This window comes from Mangifera indica, chromosome 15 (genome assembly GCF_011075055.1).
Source record: "Mangifera indica cultivar Alphonso chromosome 15, CATAS_Mindica_2.1, whole genome shotgun sequence".
Classification (NCBI taxonomy): domain Eukaryota; kingdom Viridiplantae; phylum Streptophyta; class Magnoliopsida; order Sapindales; family Anacardiaceae; genus Mangifera; species Mangifera indica.
Window position 1 is genome coordinate 11,459,829 of NC_058151.1, and position 16,990 is coordinate 11,476,818.

The following is a 16,990-nucleotide window of genomic DNA, read 5'->3' on the forward strand; positions in this document are numbered from 1 at the left end:
AATTCGAATTCTAAAAGTTGAAAAATCCTAGAATGGGAACAATCGAAAAATCCTTCGAAAATCTTAAAAATACGAGTTTATATCGCGTAAAACGATGAAATTCGAAAAAACGGAATTGAAATTCGAATTCTAAAAGTTGAAAAACCTTAGAACAGAAAAAACGGATATAAAATTTGAAAAGTACACAATCAAAAACCCTAGATAAGAAAAATCTCAATTTACCCCCTCATGAAAACTGAAATTCTAAAAGGTCCACTGTGTTCTAAGGAATTTCCCCAGCTTCCCAATATTTTAAAAAAGCTACTTTTCCCCCCCAAAAACAGCCAATCTTGGCTGAACGTGGACTGGACAATTTTGACGTGGGAAACACTGTTCCCACGTCGGACTGCCGATCTCTTCGGCAGTCATTTTTGGCCAAATTTTGGTCGTTTCAGCCTCCGATTTTTACATAAATCAAATATACACGTTGTCTAACACAAAACTCCTCAATCAATTTAACAAAAACAACCAAGAATCAAAACATTTTAAGCATTATTCAAACCGTAAACCCTAAAATTTCAAACCGAAAAATCTCAATCAAATCTTAATAATATGAGCAATAATTTGATCCAAACAAGATTAAGGGAGATATACTAATCTTCTTTGCCATTTGTGGGTGCCGGAAATCAAGAAAATTGACGGAAATCTCGCCCGTGGGATGAACGTGGTGACGTGAAAATGCTTTGAAATTTGAGAGAAATGCACAGTAATTTCGCTAATATTAATGTGGGAAATAGCAATTTTTTCTGTGTTATATATATGGACATTTTTGTAATTTTGCAAAACTCACGTTGACGTGATAAAATTCAAAAAAACCCCACGTGGGCTAAGGATTTCCCACGTCGCCCCAATTATTTTAAAAAGCTAAGTTCCCCCCCCGAAATTAGGCTGAACGTGGGATTATTGATTTTGACGTGGGAAACACTGTTCCCAGTCGACTGCCGATCTCTTCGGCAGTCATTTCCGGCCAAATTTTGGTCGTTTTAGCCACCGATTTTCACATAAATCGAATCTACACGTTGTATAACACAAAACCCCTCAATTAATTCAACAAAAACAATCAAGAATCAAAACATTTTAAGCATTGTTCAAACCGTAAACCCTAAAATTTCAAACCGAAAAATCTCAATCAAATCTCAATAATATGAGCAATAACTTGATCCAAACAAGATTACGGGAGATGTGATAACATTATTTTCCATTTTCGGTTGTCGGAAAGCAAGCAAATCGGCGAAAATGACGTTCCCCGTGGGATTGCCGTGGGATGCGTTAAAAATTCGAATTTTCTTTGAATTGCACAGTGAAAATTTGCTGTGTTTATATATGGGGGCATTTTCGTCATTTCACAAAACCTGAGCATTTTTGCTTTAACCTGAATTTTTTAGGCAATTTCGCTTAGACCCCTTTAATTTTGCCTAATTTTTAAAATTTCCCATTTTAAAATTGTAAAGTCTATTTTACCACTCTTTATTACATAACCGCAGAGTAGCATAGCGCCCTCCATTTAGTGGGAAAATCTGGGTATTAAACGCAGCGTTGAGGCATCGCTTTGTAAGGATGAAAAAACAAGACAAAGATGAGGTAACGGACAAGGAAGAAGATGAAAAAAGAGAAGCCGCGATACGATCAACCCAACTTTTACAACCCAATTTCAAGCCGAAAGGTGTCACCCAAGACCAGCTATCCAAGTTCCAAGTAATTTCATCTATTTATTACCTCTCTTATCTCTCTCTTTACCACATATTTGCGTATGTATTTTGCTTTTTCTCCAAATTCTTTTGTGTTTATTGCAAATTATGGAAACCCACTTGATGATCATTGATGAATTTTGTTATGTCTTAGATGGTGATGATGCATCTTTGATAATTTAATTGTTAGGAAGCTAGTTCTGTAGCTTATTGACTTTCCTCTCTCAAGTTTATGTTTTTGAGCCGAAAAAGTCTGCCATTGTATGACTGCATATTGAATTTGTCATACATATTTTAGTTTTTACTTTTTTCAGAGGGGAAAATTATTTCAGATGTTCAGAAGGACAGCCCCAAAGGTTTTGAAGTTGGTTCAATGAAAGTGCAAAAGATAGGAATAGGGTCGCAAGATATGCCTGTTGATTTTCTCTTTTGTGTGGAATGTAAAATTTAATAAAGAACCCTAATAAAGCTGGTGCCTAATTCTTATTACTTCTTAGCCTTATGAAATTTTCATTCATGCAAGATTCCTGCCAACTTGGTTTTTAGATTTATAATGGTGAACCAGTCTGAAAGAGGCTGGCATGGCATCAGCATCTGTTTCGGGATTGTCTAATTGGGAATGGAGTTGCAGGTTAGATTCGCTTAGGGCTATTGTTCTTTTTCAAGTAATAGATTGTTGCAATTAGAGAAAAGTCAAGCAGGATTCTTAGATGCTATAATATCAGATTTTGCTGCAGAAAAAACTGCCAGTTAACCTAAGATCAGTGCAACTTTACATGCTGTAAGGCCATGGAGTGGAAATTTGAGCTGCAGGTGACATTAGAAATTACTGACTGATTTTTTTTATTTTTTTGGTTAGTGATTTGGAACTGTTTACTGCTGTACATACTTTCATGCCGAGTGCTTTTGTAAAATTTCTTATGTTGTTTTGTGATATTGTTGGCTAAATGTTTACTTCTTTGGTTTTCTTGAACATCCTTTTCTTTTCTCTTTCATGCATCTGTTTAACTTCTTCTATAACGATTGAATCACCTGTATTTTAGGAGCTGCATAGGAGGCGCTTACAAGTAAAATCAAAATCAAAGTTTCATAAGAAATCAAAAGGTACCTTTTTATCTTTGCATAATCATGTTTTTTATTTTTCATATGGGATGTATGGGTGGGTCACCTATCTAAATTCCTCATAGGAAAGGTATATGGGACCAGCAAATCTCATGAAAAAGACCTTGATTCCAAGGATCATGTCAATACAGTTTCAACTACGTCAACTGAATATTCAAGTGTTGCAAACTTGAAAAGCGATGGGAACAATAATTCCTCTGTGCATCAAGACACTGTTCCGGCAGAGTCTGCTACAAAGAAGCGCCAAAAACTATTTTGGGGGTATGATTTCTACTCAGCCACTTGCTAGTTATTATTTTGCATCTAAAATTTAAAAATAAAAAAAAAACACATAATTCATATTAGTTTCTTTTATGGTAGTTGGAATTCTTAGATCTGATATGCATTTTTGTATTAAACCTATGCATATGTTCAAACACCGAGTCTCATGAGAAATCAGTTGTCCTAAGTTCACTGTTTCCTTGTAATGCAAAATTTTTACTGAATCTATGAGTCACAAGAGTATTATCCTTTAGGAACGAAACAGCTGAAAATTGTAACGAGTAGGTGGCATATATCATATATCTCTCCCCTTCAATATCTGATTTGAGTTTCACAATAAGTGGGGTGACACGTTTAGTAGTCTTCCCGGCAGTGTTTTCCACCCGCACCAACCTGCACTTTATGTTACGTGTTTTCTCATGTTTCAGTCCGTGTAGAGGGATCATTTGGAGATTTTGTGTGTGAGATGGTTAAGGTTTCTGAAGTTAGTCGACTTTGTAATCTTCATTTCACTGAGTTTTGTTGACCATTATCATGCAGTAAACATATGTATAAGCTGAACCATTTAACTAGAATATGTAATTGTATGTTTTAGAATATCATCGGTCCACTTTCCGTCTCTCTTTTCCATTTCAACACTTTGACCCAAAATTTGTGCCAAAACAGTTTAAATGAAGAATAGTTTATGTTTATGTTGCATCATGGATCACCATTCTTTCAGTTTCTTTGTATAACCTTAACTCTTTTCTTTGTGTTGGCAGGCTTGACACCAAGGAAAGGTGGGAAAGAAAAGCCAACATGTAGGTATTACCAGATCAAGCTTTAGACACTATCTGGGGGGCCAATTTTGAAGCTATTAATATGTATTTTATTGACATGTTTAGAGCGAATGCTTGATTTCTGGTGTATATATTGTAGCAGTGTTGTGTGAAACAATTGGCAGCAAAGAAGAAAAGGGAGTATTTCAACATGTAACTGGATTATTTTATAATTGTAAAACCACCAAAGAACAAAAATCTCACCTGTTTATGTCACTCAGCTCCAATGACTCTTCAGTTGTGCTTCATGTCTGGGATTTTATACAGAAACATAAAAAAAAATATTTAATCCGGTTACATTTGATCTTAAAACATTTATTCAGAAAAGAGCAAAATGACGCTGAACAAACAAGTCGGTCTTATACCGAAGTCTGGGTAGAACAAGGGGAAGCTCTCTACAGGAGAAAAACACCACTGATTTTAAGGTCTGTGTCCGGAAGCCAAAGTGAGACTATTACCGTATGCAACTTCTTAGATTTCCAGACTTAAATTGCTGGATTAAGAGCTAGCTCTATCTCCTCCAAAGATCGCCCCTTTGTTTCTACGACTTTACCAGCTATGTACACGACAGCAAGAAGACAAACGGTTGAAAATCCCAAATAGACGGAGCTGATACCAAATTTGTTCACAACGCTTAAGAAATACAGGCCAATGACGAAGTTGGATATCTGTCACACAAAACCCAGTGTAAGAGAGCAAATTCATGGAAGAACGATAAAATATAAGAATTTAATACAGCCTAATTGACGTTAAACAAAATGATAGACACCAACATCTTATACTTCCAATATCTTATGGCGGCCTATGATTTTATGGATTAAAATATGAGTACTGTCATATGATAATTCAATATATATGATGTGTCATCATGTGATTGAATATTACTTTATCTTTAATTTAAAATCACTCAACCACATAATGATACATTATATGTGTACTCAATTATCTATTCAAAATGGTATATACATAGTTTTATTGCTTGTCAAATATCATCATTCCCATCTTTTGAGCATTTTTTGATTAATTTAAGGCCAAATGACTATTTCCCACCCTAGGGGTGATGCAAACCCAACTTCCCACCCGTTAACTATCGAAAACTCAAATACTTACTCATCTGTTAAATTTCACTTTTATTGTCAGGGGTAAAATTGTTATTTAACAAAAATATTTCAAAATATTAAAAAAACTATCATATTTCCACCCCTCTAGGTTTAAAAAGTAATAATTCACCCACCCAAAGTTTAAAAAACTTATATTTTCCCCCTAGAGCTTTTCTAACACACTGTCGGTGGCCAGAATCAACAACAACAACGATAGTATTCTCCCTCCCTCTTAGCTTCTCTCTCAGTCTCGCTCCATTTTTTGTCATCACCAATCGAGGAAACCAGTTAACAAAGACTATTTTTTATCTATAGACACAGACGAATCACATCTTTGTTTAGAGATGAACGATTTGTCTTCATTGGCTAGTTTCTTCGACTGACAATGACCAGAAATAAAGTGCCACTAAAAGAGAAGCCAAGAGATACAGAGAATGCAGCCGTCTCCGACTGCCAACAGTGGTGACTGAAAAAACCTTATGAAAAAATGTTAAGTTTTCGAACCTTAGATGAGGGAAATTTTGCTAGATTTTTAAACGTAGAGGAGAAAATGTGATAAATTTTTAGTTTTTCAAAATATTTTAATAAATAACAATTTTAACCATGACAATAATAGTAAAATTTAACAGATGAGTAGATATTTGGGTTTTCAATAATTAGCGGATGAAAAGTTGAGTTTGTACCAAACTTTGAGTGAGAAATAGTCATTTCGCCTTAATTTAATTAGCAATAAAACTATATGCATAAATAATGACTTATCACTATATGATTATATATTGTTTTATCTTTAATTTAAAATTGTTTAATCATATAGTGATATATCAGTATTTGCATATAGCATTACTCTTTAATTAGTTATAGGGAAAATAGGTTCCTTTAAAAAATAATTCAATCATTTTCAATAGCCCAAAAAACCACAAAAATCCTAGCTGCTCATTTAAGACTTACCCAATGCATGCCTAATGACAATGCAACTGCTTTTGCCCTGATTCTTGAAGCAAAGATCTCTGGCAGGAGAAGAGCAGGCACAGGACCGGCACCAAGTGAAAAGGACAAGACATAGCTGCGTTAATGCAATGAAATCATCGTTAGATTTCATGGGCAACATTAGCGGACAGAAATGGAAGGTTTAGGTCTCAAAGGATTACAGCTCCCAAGGCAGGAAGGGGGAAATTACTAATAAGGACAGTGTAAACTTACAGGACAGTCCCAACAACGGCAAGAGTGCCAGAATATGGTGCCAGGACTTTCCATGTGAAGGACAAGGAAAGCAGCAACATTGAAGCAGCCTTAAGTGAGAGCAAAGGGAGAGAGCACAAAAAGAAATTTTATCAGTTAATAGAAAATAAATATGAGTAAATAAATGTGCATAACAGTTTTGGCAGGAAGGAACATCCAAAACTGATGAATACATATACTCGCATGCAAACTAAAAGAAAGAAAATAACATAATTTCACAGTATTATTACAGGTAGCCATAGTGCCCATTCAAAATAAACACTCTGACAAACTCTCAATTTGTCATCCTTCACTAAGTAAATCTTAAACTACAATTCAAGCATGAAGAATAGTTGTCATAGCTGAGTTTGATTAATTTACAAAATTGATCCGCTATCCAGAATCTGAGAAACACATGAGGTAATATTGGTATGCATATGGAAAAGAATGAAGTCAGGCTTCATATTATGCTTTCCATGCAAGTAAAAGCCATCCTAAAAAACTTTCTTAGAACTAACATTTGAGACATTCATACAGGACTACTTTAAGATACAGACAGAATGAGAGAACTCATATTCCCCAACGAGCACATAATTAGCATGCACTTGTTTAAGAAACTAATAAACCAGGCATAACAAGAAATCTAATCAAATCTTGAAAGTGAATTCATGTTGCAGAAACCAAATGTTCGTATTTAATTGTCAATATACATATTTGGAGTTGTATATGCAAGTTCTAAACACTGAAACCTCCGATCTAGATTTGCTAAGCATTTTCTACTTCAAGGGTGTATATATAAAAATTCAGATTTGATCTTCAACCAGTAAGATTCGTAAGACCATATTTTGTTACTTTTAACGGAAGCCATAATCTACATGAAGATGGAAAACTAAGACCTTATAAATAGGATCCCCTAGTGACTCAGAAATAGAACACAGGAGAAAGCATAGTATATAAATTTTTGTGCTACATTGTTGATTATAGTATGAATCATCAAGACATGTCATATTATCTCTTGCCTACGGTGGATAAAAAGATAGGTAGTAAAAACTCTACCATTCCTCCAAAGCTGGTCAACAGAAGACTTTTCCTTCCCTGTCTGTCCATCAAAGAGGATGCAATAGCAGTTCCTGCAAGAGCACAAGTAAGCCACACTTAAAAGTGCAACCAAATTTTGAAGAAAAGAAAAAAGCCCAAAATTTCCAAAAACTATAACAAATCACTAACCAAAGACATTTGCTGCCCCAACAAGAGCACTCGCTGCAACATCAGATGCAATTCCAGCACTACGGAACACAGAAGTAGAATAATATACCACGGCATTTATCCCAGCCAATTGTTGGAACAAGAAAAGTGATGCACCAACACTCACAACTAGAGGAAGGCATATGTTAGGAAATTGAAGAAAACTTTTGCCTTTTTAAATCAGACAGTATCAGTCACCACAAACATAATCAAACAGGTATCAGAAATGGGATCAACGCATAGAAAGTTATAATATATTGGTTTGAACATGTTTTTAGTCATATCAGACTTAAGCACTATTCCCCTTGAGATTAACTCATTGGTACCACTAAGAAATCATCATTTCAGTTAAAATCTATGAATCGCCTAACTGCCATTGTTTTATGGGGTCATGTGGTTGTTGAAACTTGACCTCATAGTTCAAAATGTTCATCCACCCAATGTGAAAGATCTAGTGTTTATAGATGTCATTCATGCAATAGTGACCATTATGAGGTTTATCCAAGAGAATGGAACATCAGGTTTGACTTTAGTCCTTCAAACAGATCACTATTCAAATGAGACCAGATCATGTGAAACAATCAAGCCACAACAATCCAATGGCACATCAAATGATGGAGCTTGCAGCATGGAACATATGCGAAGTACAATGCCTAAGAAGATCCATACTTGATATCTAAAATAAAAAACAACAAGCTCTGTTCAATGAGTTTTATGTATACCTTTCCAATAGCGAGAGCTAAATAAATCAAACCATCCTGCCTCTGGCTCGGCAGATCCTTGACTTGCTGTTCTTAGATCATGCATAACTTCACCAACTCTTTCTTTCCCATATAGTGTCTTTATAGCTTTTTCAGCTTCAGAAATCTTTCCTTGCTGCAAAATAAAATGCCTTCAGATGATAGATATTTGAAGCTGAAAACAAATACATGGGCAATGTAAATAGAGTATATATTTCTGTGAGACTATCTGCAAAAAAACCTGAAAAAGCCACCGGGGGCTTTCTGGAGAAAATCCCATTCCAAGTGCCAATAAAATAGAGGGTACAGCTGCAATACCAAACATTGTCCTCCACCTAAAATTACATAAAGAGAACATAACAAGAGAGGAAAATTTAGAAGCAAAAACTGCTTGGTCAATATGATGTTCAAATCCTCAATCGAACATTTGAATATTTAAAAGATTTTAATTTCTGCAAAGCTTCTCCAACAATCAACGGCAAATTTCCTTTTTTCTTTTTTTGTAAAAAACAAAAAAAGAACACCACCTAAAAAAGAGTTTTTTTTTCCCCAAAAATTTCAATATTATTCAATAAACAATATATTGACTAAAGATGGCAGAAATGTTTCCCTCAACATATTTACAAGAGCAAATTCACACAAAAAATTTGTACAGACTCAGATGTATTTATTAAAAAAATGACAATACACATCAAGAAAGGGCTAGTAATAATTCATGCACAACTTCAAAAAATATTTAAATCACCACATCAAGAGGTAGTACATTCAGAGTATCTTGCTACTCTGTACCACTATCTAATCCACAAGTTAGTAAGAGGAATTTTTGCAGCACAATAGTCAATTATCTTTCTAAAGGAAACAGGTTTACTGGTATATTCTGAGGAAAGAAATCACGCTGAACATCTCTAACAAGTAAAATCATATAGGATCTCTAACTAAGAATACTAAATTGTAAATCAATTCGCTCATATTTTCAAAGAAGCAATCTTAAAATAGTTGTTTTCCGGGTGCTCCAATTATGAATGGCATGTAGAACATCAACTTATTTGACCAAGGTAAGATATCCAGAGACTATTTTTAGAACATCTAAAGCAAAATGACGTGCTGATATGAACCTTGACAGAACTAGACTTCAAAAGCTAGCTATTGAGATAGGAAAGCCTAAATCTATATAAAACCTGTACTAGAAACTCATACTTTCTAATATGAGATCCAAGTCTCATACCTTGCATTTGGGATCCAAACACGTGCCCATTCAAAATTCTAGAATTTATCTAGGAGATGATCAAATGGTCTCAGACTATATAATACATTATGTTCACTTAAATGCTTTTGATTTGATTCATCTCATTCAATTTAGCAATAAAACGACCTGCCACTAAGTTAGATAAAAAATCTAGCTGCCGCAGTTGGCCTCTTTAAAAACATCAAAAACCTCAATCAAGGAAGTTTTCCAAACAAATTCCAGAGGATTATTATGACTATTCCAAGGATTTCGTGAACCACTAATAAATCAGCCTGATTTTAACTTTAACAAGGTCAATAATGTTTACAAAAGGCAAAGAATGGAAGGATAATTACCATATAGGGTTTCCAGCTAAAGGTAATCCAGCCACCAATGCTGCAAGAATCCCAATACAGATAAAAAGTTGGTTTACAGAGCCAAGGGCACCACGAATTTCAGTTGGTGAGATCTAAGAAATAAAGATACTGTTAGGATGTTCTGCCTCAAAAAATTATACAGTATAAAAAATACACACACATATACTACCTCAGATATGTAAAGTGGTACAATGGCAGATGAGATGCCAATTCCAATGCCAGCAAGTATGCGACCAATTATCATCGTTTGCACGCTCTGGGCCGTAGCACTGAAAACATTAACAATTTGAAGCATCAGTTTCCAGAAAATATATATAGTTTTGGGTTTCACCTAATACTACCGGGTGAATAAATGAAAAAGGACACACCATAAAAATGCTCCAATTGCAAGAGGGATTGCATCTAATTGAAAAGTTTTTGTTCTGCCAAACTTGTCTGCCAATGCTCCTCCAGTGAAAGAACCAACAGTGGCACCAGCAAGTAGTGTACTGACAACCCATCCTACTCAAATTGATATAAGCTAGCTAATTATTAGGTTGTGAAACTTTCAGCAATCGTGAAATTACACAAAAAGGAAAAGCATAATGAAACCAAAGAAAAAAGACGCATGATTTACAAGCTTATATGTAGCCCGTGACAATATGATTATGGCTTGAAACTACAAGAATTAATTTATTATATATATTTTTTAATTTCATTGTTGTTACACACATTTATTTCCATTGGAATTTTTACTTAAGCAATTTACTGAACTTGCCTTGTAAGACAGTGTTCTCAGCAATCCCAAGATCCTTGGCAAGGTATTCAAGAGCACCATTTACAACCCTGAAGTAATAAAAAATATTAGCGAATCACTTACACATGAACAAAACAAGTTCAATGATACACTAGAATAACTACAAATGTTTGCCTTAAAATTCCACAACCAAGTTTCACAATGTAATCACAACCAATCATACAGCCACACTGAATAAAACGTATGGCAAGGGTATCAACAAAGTTATTGAATTATAACTCCAAAACAAAAGAAAAGTGAATGCTATATCTGAGTTAAACAAACACATACCCCAGATGGTAACCAAATAAAATAGCTCCAAGGCAAGCAACCCCAACAAAAGGCAAGACTACTCCAGAAGATTTCTCCTGAGGCTTGTAAGGCATAACATCTTCCACGTCTCCATCTATTGTCCATTTTCAAAGGGTACTCATCAAATATGGAAATAGAACAAATAAATTAATATCTCCACAGTAAGGATAACTTTCAATCATTTGATTAGAAATATCCCACATCACATGCATACCATGCTGATTCATCCAAATGAAAATATATTGCCACCATTTTGTGCTTGTTGCATTAACGCATATATGTTGATAACTCAGACCACCATGGTATTGCTCAAGAGTTACAAGCAATGAAATTTAACACACAGTTATCACATTAAATTGCGTCTTTTGCTTTTTAATGTTTAAGAGCATCATCATCTTTTTTTTATCAGCCTTTTAACTAAATTATTTGTTTTACTTTTCAATTACCAAATGGCTTGTAGCGTTTATGTCATCGGCTCAACTGACCAGCTATTTACAGTTAGCTAAAACTCTCCACATCAATAGACCAAAAAAAAAAAAAAAAACACTTATCCAATCAGCTGGAACTTATCATATAAAATGGAAATAAGCAAAAATAAATAAATAAAAAAAAAAATCGGCCATCATTGATTTCGAAAGATAAACAACATAACGTGTCAACCAATTCCGAACACAAACTCATAGATGCAGTAACCAAAACAGAGAATATATCACTTGAACGAAACGATTGAGAATCAAACGAACCAGTGGCTTGAGCTCTAACTGATCGTGGCTTAGCCGTTGACCTGAACAGACTTTCAACTCCAAATCTCGCACGCGTGAGCTCAGCTCCCATAGTAGCCGCGTCGAGACGCAATCCACAGCAAGAGGTCCCACTTCTAATGTAAATACTATTATTCTTATCAAAACTACCATTCAAAGCTAAGTTTAACCCCTTAAAGTCACCAAAACAAGCCGAAACTCCCCGCCGACTCCGCGCCTGAAAACCTACACTCGGTTTGACTGCGTATGTGGACGCTTGCATTGTCGTCTGATCCAAGAAATTCAAATAACATAACACAAAAGTCAAAATCAGTAAAAAAAAAAAAACCTACAAATAATACATTGACAAAACAGAAAAAGAAAACAGAGAGTACATACGGCACCGTTTAGTGTCTGATTCAGATTGAAAGTTCGAGTAAAGCAACAGTGAGCGAGGAATCAGAAGATTTGACTCGAAAGAAACAGAAATAAGATTGTTGTGTTATTTGACAGTAACAGAGAGGAGCTTAGGAAGTTCCGTCGAGAGAGTGAAGACAGCAGCAAAAACAAAGTTTGGTGGAGAATTCTATTCTCTCATTCCGATGGATTTTGGAATCAAATGAAATTATTTTTATTTTATTGTAAATATTTATTTTTTTACTTGAAATAGTATCGTTTTGGATAGTAAAAATGAAATGATTTATTGGATGATTACGTGGGTTTAGATTGAAGGGATGTCGTGGATATGGAGCTTAGGAGTTTCGGTTTTGTGTGGTTGGTTGCAGGTGCTGACTTTAGACTTTCAGATAGCCTTACAAGATGATGTTTTCGACAGAAGGTTTTTTTATTGACTAAAAGTAGGCAAAATTAGGGCTGGATTCGAGCCGAGCCAGCTCGAGCTCGAGCTTGGCTCGGCTCGGTTCGAGCCCAAAACGAGCCGGGTTCAGCTCGGCTTGATCGAGCTCGAGCTGGGCTCAGCTCGGCTTGATCGAGCTCGAGCCGAGTCCGAGCTGGCTCGGGTTGACTCGGTATATTTTTTTAAAAATTTTTTTATACAAAATGGCATCGTTTTGATCCATATATATATACAAAATGGTGTCGTTTTGATATAAAAAATGAGCCGAGCCGAGCCGTTACCGAGCCGAACTGAAAACTAGCCAAACTCGAGCCGAGCCGAATTCGGCTCGAGCCGAACTCAAGCCGGCCCTTAAAAAGCCGAGCCGAGGCAAAATGCCAATTTCCCATCAAACTTCGGTGAAATCATGATTTATCATCTTCTAAAGTATGATTAGATTCAAACTAAATCAAATTTAAATATGATAAAACTCATTTTTTGAGGGGCTCATTTTGGACTTATCAAGTCTAGAGAATAATTTATTTATGTTCAACTCACTTTATAGATTAAGAGTTCGTATTTGATATAGATTCATATAGACAAACCGAATTTGGCTCGAACTCACCGAACTCATTCGTCAATTTTGGTTCCCTTGTGACTTATATGACATCATTTAAAAAATTGTTTTAATATATTTTAATTCAAGTTCGTCTATATCAAGTTCAGGTTTGGACTTGTAATCAATTTTTAAATAAATTTTAGCTCAAATTCGAGTTTAAATTTGTACATATCAGACTTAAGTTTAGATTCATTTGAATAAAACTTACATCATATTTGAACAAGCTTGTTTCAAATCTAACCGTATTTTAGAATTTAAAAAACCTATTTTTTCACTCATTCACCAATTTTGTTAGTGAAATTTATTAGAGTATATCATAGATTTAGTTAAAAGACGAGAATATCTATAAATGATTGCCCGGAAATTTTCAATTTTTGTATGGTTACTTATATTCTCTTTTTATAAAATAGCTAAAAAGCTCTCAACAAAAAAAAACAAAAAACCCTAACTACTTTATCTATCGTCTCCTACTCACATTCAACATTCTCACAATCTATGGTGTTAATTGAACTCACAAATTGCATTAAAAAAACTAAAAATTTAAAATAAGCAAAATTTTAAGTGTTTATATGTTTTTAGGCCACTCTAGAAAAGTTTTACCAAAATAAGCAAACCGTATTTTTTTTATCCTTTTTACCCCTATGTTGAAAAACCAAGTAAAAATATTTTTTCTGAGAATGTGCGTCGGTTTATGATGGTTACGATGGTGACTAAAGATTTTACAGTGAAACCCTAAATATGTTGAATTATGTATATAGATGTTTTTGAATATTTCGAACGCTTAAAATGATGTAGTTTTGATGTTAATGGATGTTGGAAGTGTAGCCGTTGAGAGACAAAAGCGCACAAATTTACAGTGTCGCGCAAACACTATTCAACTGCGTAAACCGCTTGCAAAATCGCGCAAAAATCCTGTTCACAGACTATGATATCTACTTTTGCGCGGTGTGAACAATGTTTGCGCGACTTGTGCGGCACTGTATATTTGCGCAATTTGCGCGAAACTGTAAATTTGCGCGTTTTTGTCTCTTAACGGCTACACTTCCAGACATCCATTAACATCGAAACTACATTATTTTAAGTGTTCGAAACATTCAAAAACATTCATATACATAATTCGACATATTTAGGGTTTCACTCTAAAATCCCTAGCCACCATTGTAACCATCATAAACCAACGCACATTCTCAGAAAAAATATTTTTACTTGGTTTTTCAATATAAGGGTAAAAAAAATACAGTTTGCTTATTTTGGTAAAACTTTTCTAGGGTGACCTAAAAACGTATAAACGCTTAAAATTTTGTTTATTTTAATTAATTTTCCTTTATTAGAGTATATCATAGATTTAGTTAAAAGACGGGAATATCTTTAAATGATTGCTCGGAAATTTTCAATTTTTGTATGGTTACTTATATTCTCTTTTTATAAAATAGCTAAAAAGCTCTCAAAAAAACAAAAAACAAAAAACCCTAACTACTTTATCTATCTTCTCCTACTCACATTCAACATTCTCACAATCTATGGTGTTAATTGAACTCACAAATTGCATTAAAAAAACTAAAATTTTATTATATTTTTTTTTTATAAATTTAAAAATTTAACAATTTTACTCTACTCAAGATTTAAAAAATGACTATTCAGCCCAGGTTTTTTCTCCTCTCTCCGACGAACTGCTCCTTCTCAACCATCAATGTTCTCTCTTTCGGTCGGCTTTTCTCTCCTTCTCGGTCTCATCACCACCCTCCTTTGGTCTAACGAAGACACAATTATCTTCGTCTCAATAAGATGATTCATCTGACCAAGAGAGGGCTACGATGAGACCAAAAGGAAGAGAGAAGCCCACTGGAAGGGAGAATGTTAATGACCAAGAGGGAGTGGTTCACCTAAGAAAGAAAAAAAAAACCTAAAGAGAAAATGATCATTTTTTAAACCTTGGATAGAAGAAAATTTTAGATTTTTAAATTGAGAGAATATGATAAAGTTTTAGTTTTTAAATATATTTAACTAAATGACAATTTTACCCTTAATAATAACCTTAAAATTTAAAAGATGAGTGAATATTTAAGTTTTTTAAAGTTAATGAGTAATTAATAGAACTAATTAATAAATTAGGATAGTTGATTTTTCTATTTATAATAAATTTTCTGTTTACTTTGAAAATTACTTGGTATAAATTATTATTATATTTGATAAAAATTGATAATTATAAATAATTATTATGTTTGATTGAAAGTAATAAAAGAATATTAAAATATTATTTTACTTAACTGTCTTTAAGTATAATTATTTTAAAATATATTTCATATTACTTCTTATATTAATTAAAAATAAGAGTATTTTACTTCTAAAAAGTAAGTAAAGATAAAATTATAATAAAATCAATATTATATTAATAATCTTTTAATACCTGATAATTAAATTATCATTAACATTACTTGTCACGACATTATTGGGAATAGAAAATTATTATAATATTTTATTATTAACAAACTAAATAAGATAATACAAGTAACAAAAAGATAGATTATTAAGATAATCTTTCCTTACAATGACCCCTACGATTGTTAGAGATTCTCAATTTTGAAAGAGAATGAACACAACTTGTTATTACTTAGGATGAGTTATATATACTTTGTGTAAAATAGTGTGGTTTTGTGTTTCGTATAACAACGTTGTTTTATCTTTTGTCAAAGAACAAATTCAAAAATACAACAACATATACTATAGTTATTTAATACACGTTTAATATGGTAAAAATATAAAACGTGTATTTTATACAATTTTTATCTTTTAACATTCAATCATATGTTATATTAATTATAGCATTGCTCTTGCATTTTTGTAATATGATTCAAACTAACAAACCAAACAAAGAGGAAGATCAAATTGCTTCATTCTCTTACCTTTAGAGTGTTCAAAATTATCTGGCAACTGAACTAAATAGATTTTTACACTAAAAATAGAATGAAAAAATAGGTTATTCGAAAAACCAGTTCACATTAAAAAATATAGAAAAACTAGTTTTTTAGTTCAATTATCGGTTTATCTAATTTTTAAAATTGGTTAATCAAACCGAACCGGTTTTTAAAAAGTTGAATAAAAAATTAATATATTTTCAAAAAAATTAGAAAAAATAATAAAATGTGATAATTTTTTAAAATTCAGTTCAAAAACTAGTTAACTAAAGCTTCAATTCGGTTAATTGGTATTTTTGATTTGATTTAAAATCGATTAATTTTTAAATTAATTTAGTTTCAATTTATAATTTTTTTAAATAAAAAATTTAATTTGATTTAAAAAATTAAGCCGATTTAATTAATCAGATTTAAACACCGTTACTGGCCTTACTACTTTCAGAGAAGGCTTACAGCATTGTTCTCCTGAGCCGTAGATTACTTATTGGGCCTTCATTTACAAATATTTAGGCCCAAACTTATTTTCCCGAGTCCTTAACGAAATGTGCCCAGAAATAATGAAATATGTACATAAATTAACAAGGCAAAAGGAAATAAAGTACGAAATGAAAATTAATAGAAATGGTCATATCTGTTCCAGATGGTGGATTTTTCCACCCCATATTGTTGACTTTGGCCAAAAGGCAATGGGAATGCATTAATGGCTTTAGAAACTTAGCTTGAAAGAAAGTTATTTTTACTGGCTGGAGGGGCGGCAATTCTCCTATAAATACCCCCCTCTCTTCATGTAATCGATACGTTTCTTCTTGCTTCTTCTTGCTTCTTTCTTGCTTTTGCCGTGGGTTTGGCTTAATAAAATCATAATTTTCATTTGGCAAGTCAATCACTTTGCCATTTATTTCATTATATTTATAATACGTTATCAGCACGATCAGCTCAGGTATATTATATCTTTCTATTA

General features: G+C 33.4%; 2 protein-coding genes across 5 annotated transcripts; one reads left to right on the forward strand and one right to left on the reverse strand.

The window, feature by feature from the left end:
• Window positions 1-1,512: 1,512 nt before the first annotated feature.
• LOC123197809 lies at window positions 1,513-4,165 on the forward strand. 4 transcript variants are annotated; one of them, XM_044612216.1, is made up of 4 exons: window positions 1,513-1,734; window positions 2,771-2,831; window positions 2,981-3,110; window positions 3,872-4,165. In XM_044612216.1, exons 1-4 carry the CDS (start codon window positions 1,597-1,599, stop codon window positions 3,912-3,914), a joined length of 372 nt encoding a protein of 123 aa, XP_044468151.1. In that variant the 5' UTR covers window positions 1,513-1,596; the 3' UTR covers window positions 3,915-4,165. The 4 variants fall into 4 exon arrangements, with proteins under 4 accessions (XP_044468151.1, XP_044468150.1, XP_044468153.1 ...); XM_044612215.1 differs by having other exon boundaries at window positions 1,515-1,734; window positions 2,915-3,110; XM_044612218.1 differs by lacking the exon at window positions 1,513-1,734 and adding an exon at window positions 2,090-2,540.
• Window positions 4,071-12,278, reverse strand: LOC123197807 (plastidic glucose transporter 4). Its single transcript, XM_044612214.1, has 14 exons — window positions 12,060-12,278; window positions 11,664-11,949; window positions 10,900-11,014; window positions 10,591-10,658; window positions 10,202-10,334; window positions 10,003-10,102; window positions 9,813-9,925; window positions 8,473-8,566; window positions 8,214-8,367; window positions 7,474-7,620; window positions 7,303-7,376; window positions 6,229-6,317; window positions 5,977-6,091; window positions 4,071-4,596 (listed from the first exon to the last, which is right to left on the reverse strand). Exons 2-14 carry the CDS (start codon window positions 11,941-11,943, stop codon window positions 4,414-4,416), a joined length of 1,665 nt encoding a protein of 554 aa, XP_044468149.1. The 5' UTR covers window positions 11,944-11,949; window positions 12,060-12,278; the 3' UTR covers window positions 4,071-4,413.
• Window positions 12,279-16,990: the final 4,712 nt, after the last annotated feature.

Bases quoted from the DNA above. Each gene is read 5' to 3' on its own strand.
- LOC123197809 (XM_044612215.1), top strand. From the start codon at position 1,597: ATGAAAAAACAAGACAAAGATGAGGTAACGGACAAGGAAGAAGATGAA. The intron at 1,735-2,770 runs GTAATTTCATCT...CCTGTATTTTAG, and splicing joins ACCAGCTATCCAAGTTCCAA to GAGCTGCATAGGAGGCGCTT. The intron at 3,111-3,871 runs GTATGATTTCTA...TTGTGTTGGCAG, and splicing joins CGCCAAAAACTATTTTGGGG to GCTTGACACCAAGGAAAGGT.
- LOC123197807 (XM_044612214.1), bottom strand. From the start codon at position 11,943: ATGCAAGCGTCCACATACGCAGTCAAACCGAGTGTAGGTTTTCAGGCG. The intron at 8,368-8,472 runs GTTTTTTTGCAG...TTTATTTTGCAG, and splicing joins GCCCCCGGTGGCTTTTTCAG to CAAGGAAAGATTTCTGAAGC. The intron at 6,092-6,228 runs GTAAGTTTACAC...GCATTAACGCAG, and splicing joins GCCGTTGTTGGGACTGTCCT to CTATGTCTTGTCCTTTTCAC.